The sequence below is a fragment of the Nematolebias whitei genome, chromosome 6 (genome assembly GCF_014905685.2).
Source record: "Nematolebias whitei isolate Nwh7 chromosome 6, NemWhi1, whole genome shotgun sequence".
Taxonomy (NCBI): domain Eukaryota; kingdom Metazoa; phylum Chordata; class Actinopteri; order Cyprinodontiformes; family Rivulidae; genus Nematolebias; species Nematolebias whitei.
In genome coordinates this window covers 8056827-8063710 of record NC_056503.1, presented here as the reverse complement: position 1 = coordinate 8063710, position 6884 = coordinate 8056827, and the positions used below count along the sequence as shown (strand labels likewise).

Genomic DNA, 6884 nt, shown 5'->3' with positions numbered 1-6884 from the left:
AGGCATTAGTGACTTGTTACTCTGTACTTACTGGGTACATAGCTTATCTATCTTATTTATCTTGTTGATCTGGTATCAGGTACATTCCAGGTACCTGGCATGTACTAGGTAATATCTGATAGGTATCCAGTAAATACATATTAAGTAAGTGCCAGTTATGTACGTTGTAAGTACGTACCTGGAACGTACTTTAGTAAATGGTAAAATGCCACTTCGTAATAGAGCTCAGGCCCTGTAGGTACCAGGAACGCACCAGGGGCATAGAGAACAAGGTGCAAACCAGTATGTACTGTACGTACTGGACTGTATTGTGCATTGGCACCCATCAGTTTGGTGATCTGACATTTTAAATACAAGTTCAACTTATTTAATTAATTTTCTTCTGATTTAACTTTCACAGAGTTTTTCTTTCTACAGAAAATTCACACACTCCATAATATTGTACTCTTTAAAAATACCTAAATCCATTTAGTGTCAGTGTGCTACAGTTTGTTCTTGTTGCGGATATTAACAAAGTCGGAATTTTAAGGGTATTGAAAGGAACCCTGTTTGAAATTCTTCCCTTTCTGTCCTTTCAAATCAGGTAAACATCTGGCACAGTTCAGACGCCGGGGAGCACATCAGTCACATGGTAGCCCCGCCACCATACATGCAGGTGGTCCACCATCCATTCATGAAAAACGACTTGTACCCCAACCATGTTTCAGGTAGGAGAACACATTGATTTCTATTACACTCAATGCTGATTTTATAACATCATTTACATCTTTCCACATTTTACGTTTTTTTTCTTCTTCCAAACTCTTATGTTAATTTTTTTTCTTCTAATTTTCATCCAAATAATAATTTTTACTATTAATAAATGTTTACAAGAGAAGTCACAGAAACAGAAAAGTGTCTCAAAGCTACTACCACATCAAATTTTAGCTCATTATCTACAAAACAGGTTAGGTTACAGCCAGTTTTGTGTTGGCTACTGTGATTATTTGTAGCGATTATCTTGAATTGAATTGACTCTAAAAGCTAATCAGCTGTGGATGGATACCCAGTGATTAGTTTGAGTGTTTCATTAAATCTATTCAGTTGTTGACAATAAATAGATCCGCAAAAACAATAAGCCCTTATTGGAGCCATGAGGTTGGATCATTTTCTGGCATTTTCATTTACCTCTGCAGCAATAATACAGCAACACTTGTCCTGACTATTGTTATTTTTTAGAGCTTCAGTGTCTTAAGTATAATTTATTTTCTTGTGAATCATTTTTCACAAAACATGTCTACTGTAGAGAGAAAATAAATAATACATTGTTTATTCTCTTCAGTTTAGTTCTTATATAGATCAAATTCACAAGTGTCATTTCAGGGCAGTACACAAAAAAAATTCAATCATAAATCCAATACAAATGCAGATTCAAATCCAGTTAGTCAATTCAATTCCTATTGTAATTCATTACTTTGTTATACAGTACAAAGAGTAAACGAAAGGCCAATTTTAAAGAAAGAACTGGAAGTGGCAGAAATGAAGATGTTGAGTTTCTGCTTAGGAGTGACAAGGAGGGATACGATTAGGAATGAGATCATCAGAGGTGCAGCACAGGTTGAACAACTGGGAGATAAAGTTAAAGAGGCCAGACTGAGATGGCTTGGACATGTCCAGAGGAGGGACAGTGGTTTGGACATGTCCAGAGGAGGGGCAGTGGTTTGGACATGTCCAGAGGATGGACAGTGGTTTGGACATGTCCAGAGGAGGAACAGTGAATATATTGATAGAAAAATGTTGAAAATGAAGCTGCCATGAAAAAGACAAAGAGGAAATCCAAAGAGAAGATACATGTAGGCAGTTAGAGAGGACATGGAGGTAGTTGGAGTGAGGACAGAGGATGCAGAGGACATAGTGAGATGGAGGAGGATGACTTTCTGTGGAGGGAAAAGAGGAAAGAAGAAGAAGACGTTAAGAAAGGCCAATTAGTAAAAGTTGTCTATCAAATGAAGCTGTCGGAATGTGGTAATTCTTCACTTCCTTACAATCTCCCATCCTGAGCATCACATTGGTCTGTGTCAAACTGGATTAAAGATCTCAGAGTAGAGATTTTCTAAAAAAAATAAAAAAATAAAAAACAATTAAAAAAATTAACAACTGCTAAAATAGTGCAGATTCACCAACGTGACCAGCATTGCCAGGATTCACAACAGAGTTAAAAACTTTTATTTATTTATTTTTAAACAGAGGTCTGTGACTGTAGTTTAAAACCACATTTGATTTTTTTTAAAGCAGTCTTAGCAACTTCAACAGTTCTCTGATAATTTAATAAGTTGTCCTTAAATATATCCAGTGAAACTTGAAGTCTGCCCTTTCCCCATTTTCTGCACAGTGTCTAAGAGGTTTCATGGTTTCATTCAGGTGAGATGCAGACTTTGTCTGTTTAATTTTTAGTGGAGCAACAGAGATCATAATATGATGAGTACCTGTACATGAAGAACTAAAAAGATCTGTTACCTTATCCACATTGGACACAGAGCAGAACTGAGGGTAGCAGGAAACAGAGTCCTTAAAACTGGTGGAGAAAATCCTCACAGTGTTGAAGTTTATCGTGCATATAAAACTCAGATGATCCAGTCTGTTCCTTCTTACCAGAGACCACCAAAATGAACAGAACAGGTAGATGGACCAATAATAGTTCCACAGATTCCCATAGTTGACACATACCATAAGACAGCACACGATCCAGTGTATGTAATTTTTCACGAGTGGCACCGGTAACAGATTGCGTGAGATTAAGAGTCAATAATGGTCATAAAATCATTGACCAGAGGTCCAGCCTCACAGCAGACATGAATGCTAAAATGACCAACTATTAAAAGACGGTCATATCGTAGCATAAGTCCCGTCATAAAATCTGTCTTTTTTTTTTTGCTGTATTTAGGTGTTTGATAGATTGTGACACAGAGTAAAAGAGGGAAATGTTTATCTCTCATCTCTTTACACACACACACACACACACACCTTCATACACATTAATTCATTCATTTGTAAACATTTATTCATACATGTACATACATACATTCATACATTCATACATGTAGCTCCATCTTATATTAGAGATCTTATTGTTCCATATTTTCCTAACAGAGCACTTCACTCTCAGACTGCAGGTTTACTCATGGTTCCTAGAGTTTCCAAAAGTAGAATGGGAGGAAGATCTTTCAGTTATCAGGCTCCTCTCTTGTGGAACCAACTTCCAGTTTCTGTCTGTGAGGCTGACACATTGTCCAGTTTTAAGACTGGGCTTAAGAATTTCTTTTTGATAAATCCTATAGTTAGGGTTGGCTTGCTGCTATACACTTAGACTACTGGAGGACAAACTGACCTCATGTCCTTAAATGAATTGTTAAAACTGAATAGTTCTCATTTGATACTATTTCTATCTTATGGTGATTCTCAACTTGCCATTTTGTATCTGTTCCTCCTTGCGTAAACAGAATGGTAATTTAAAAACACAAGATTTCTCGAAAAACTTTTTTTTACAGCCTAGGACTCTAGGTCCTAGAGTAATGACTAGACCTAGAATCAAGAGTCTATGTGCTATTTAGAATGTTTTGTGTTTTTTGGATTTGTGTCCGGGCAGCACGGTGGCGCAACTGGTAGAGCTGCTGCCTCTCAGCGAGCAGGTCCCTGGTTCAAATCCCGGTCCGGAGGCCTTTCTGGGTGGAGTTTGCATGTTCTCTCCGTGCATGCGTGGGTTTTCTCCGGGTACTCCGGTTTCCTCCCACAGACCAAAAACATGCATGTTAGGCTGATTGGTAACTCTAAATTGTCCATAGGTGTGAGTGAGAGAGTGAATGGTTGTTTGTCTCGTTTGTCTCTATGTGGCCCTGTGATGGACTTGCGACCCGTCCAGGGTGTACCCCGCCCCTCGCACAGTGATTGCTGGACATGGGCACCAGCGACCCCCGTGACCCAAAGTGGAAAAAGCGGGTAAAGATAATGGATGGATGGATGGACCCTACATGTCATGCCCACTTTACTTGTACATTATTACCAGTACCTTTTCTGTGTAAGCTTAGGGCATTGTTCTAAAAGTCGGTGCAAATTTTTATAACTATCCAATTAACTATTTTGGAGGGATTTTTTTTCAGTGGTTTATTGCACCCCATATAGCTCAATGATTGTCAAATCTGGTCCACTAACTCAGAATTGACTCCCATAACAGTAGTATGAATTTTATCTTATCATCTACTATTGTTTTAAAGACATGGCTGAACTTGTCTTTAGCTAGGATGCTAAAACTAGTTGCCTAGACATAACTTACATGTTTTTAAAAACTAACTACTTGTCCTTGAAAACCTACATTCATAATAATAATAATAATAATAATAATAATAATAATAACAACAATAATAATGATAATAATAATGTCGTATGTGTTGTCATCATTGTATGTTCCCATACAATGACGAAGTTGGGTCTCTGCATTTAACCCATCCACCCCCAGGTGGTAGTGGGCAGCTATTGAAAGTGCCCGGGGAGCAAATTGGGGTTAGGGTGTGCTGCTCAGAGACACAACAAGATGTGCAATGACTGGGGATCGAACCTGGGACTTTCGGGTCCTGAGTCGGCTGCCCTGCCTCTACACCATCAGCATGCCATCTAGATTTAGGATGGTGAGTTTGACGGCAATTGAACTTCAAGCCTTACTGTAAAAGTCTAAAGTAGTTTTTACAAACTTTGCAATGAAGTAAAATAAAATTGTAAGTGGAAATGGGCGTGGCTTATACCATGTGACTCTTTAGAGACCAGGAATTGTGAGGAAATAAGCCAATAAATTTTGCAACCTAGCGTTTAGATGTTAGAGGACCAAGTGCAAACACCGTAATGATAGTTCCTCCTATAGGTAAACATGTCTGAGAATTTTTCAGTGCTGCACATGCAGGCCATAGTTACTACTGTAACTATCATCTCAGTACGCCTTGCAGTTTGGGCTGCAGTATGACTTTCTTATGGAAGAAAAAAATAATAAAAATAAACAGAACAGTTTCAATAGGGTTCCATGTTCCCCTGGATGCATGGAAACAAGCAGCAGCTTTCCCCATCCTCCACCGGCTTGGACCCCTAATAACAAGCATTGCTGACTTGACAGCCCACTGATGGATACTCATGGGGGAAATCCACACAATTTGACATCCTAAAAATATGATGTCAAAATTTTCCTTTTTATGGCAAGAGGGGGGAAAAGCATGTCAGTTATTCATCCCTGGGTAAACATGGCAAGATCCAAGGGAATTCTCAGTTCTTTCTGAGTTCGTTTATCACACTGATCATCAGAATGCTGCTTTCATACACAGCTTTTTTCTCCTCCCTCTGTGCGTATGAGGGAAGGAAGGATTTTGTGGTAAAGAGGAGGGGCTGAAGGTCTTAATTTACCACATGAGATTTATTTATTCATCAGACTCTAATGGATTGTACTTAAGAGTCCTGGAGAGTTCAGTGGCCGAGGCGTTAACAGAACCACGAGTGGAGGAAGTGTGTGTGTGAAAATTAGGTCAGACGGGTAGAAAGAGTGTCAGGGAGAGGCTGGATATAACAGAGCAACGTATGGCAAATAAATTAACAGGTTTCCAACTGAATGTGAATGTTTTACAGGAGCAAGGTATTGATGAGAGTCTCAATGGGATTAACCTGTCTAAATAAAGGTTGGGAGGGGAAAAGTGATGACAGAAAACGGTGCAAACTCAGGGGGGGCTACATGAAGTTTCACTCAGAAACATTTCAAAGACTGGATTTGGTGTGAAAATGTACAAAGTAGACTGAATCAAATGATCATTTGAAGAGTCCTCTGTGAGTCTCACCATCATTTAACACACATTTACTCACATCAAGAAGGAGTGCTGTGGCAGGAACACAGAGGTTGTTCTTTTTTTAGACAGCTGCAGATCTGAAAAGACAAAATAAACATTGAATCTCTGAAAAAAATAATGTGTTGGTGATGGCTGTGGCTGCGTTAAAAAACGATGTCTTTTGACAGTCTTGCACAGCTTATTTTACACATAAATACATTTTTAAAAGTAATTTTTCTTTTTAGTTTCAGCTCTCAGTGCTGAGACAAACAGCTGTTATATATAAATATGTCATGCAATGCTGCATATTTTAGAAGCAGGAGCAACTTTCAGCTCTGCTTTACAAACACATTGCAGATCTGTCTTTGAATAGAAGCTGCAAAGATCAGAGGAGCTGCTCAAGAAGTCAAAAACTGCGAAGAGCATGAAGAAATATTGCACTGAGAAGGAAGGACATCAGAAGTGTTCTTAGAGAAACAAGTGTTGCTGCCCGTTAGCACGGACAGATTTAAATATTTCCAGATAATTTGGTATTCAAGATGGTATCTCACTGGGCTATGATTGTCAGCAACTGATGTACAAACTGTATTTTGCAAAGAAGTTTTGGAAATGTCTCAAAACATTTGTGGGGGGTTCTTTTATTTTTCTGGCATGAAGTGAATGCTTGAAAAAAAAATGTCACTAGTATTTTGAATGTTTAAAAAATGTGCACAACAAACTTCCTTTGAAAAATGATCAAAATTCGCAGTGTCGTTAATTGTTTGTGAGCTACTTTATTAAGTTTTCATCAAGTTCAAGGGTTGTATCTTGACATACGTACTGTAAACTCATTATATTTTTATAAAAAATTAAATATAAAACATTTGAGGATACAACCCAGAATATAATGACTAAAAACTAGAGCCTGGCCAACATGGAAATTTTGGCTATCGCCATTACTGATATTAGGATGCCAAGGGAAATGTCTATATATACAGTATATATACAGTACATAAATACATACATATATATATATATATATATATATATATATATATATATATATATATA

At 37.9% G+C, this 6884-nt stretch overlaps 1 protein-coding gene across 1 annotated transcript in view; it reads left to right on the top strand.

Moving 5' to 3' along the window:
- Window positions 1-6884, top strand: part of LOC119410489 (calsyntenin-2) — a 662902-nt gene that overhangs the window by 645602 nt on the left and 10416 nt on the right. The window contains exon 15 of the mRNA XM_037677368.1: window positions 584-707. Within this exon, the coding sequence (XP_037533296.1) occupies window positions 584-707 (124 nt within the window). The remainder of the gene's footprint in view (window positions 1-583; window positions 708-6884) is intronic.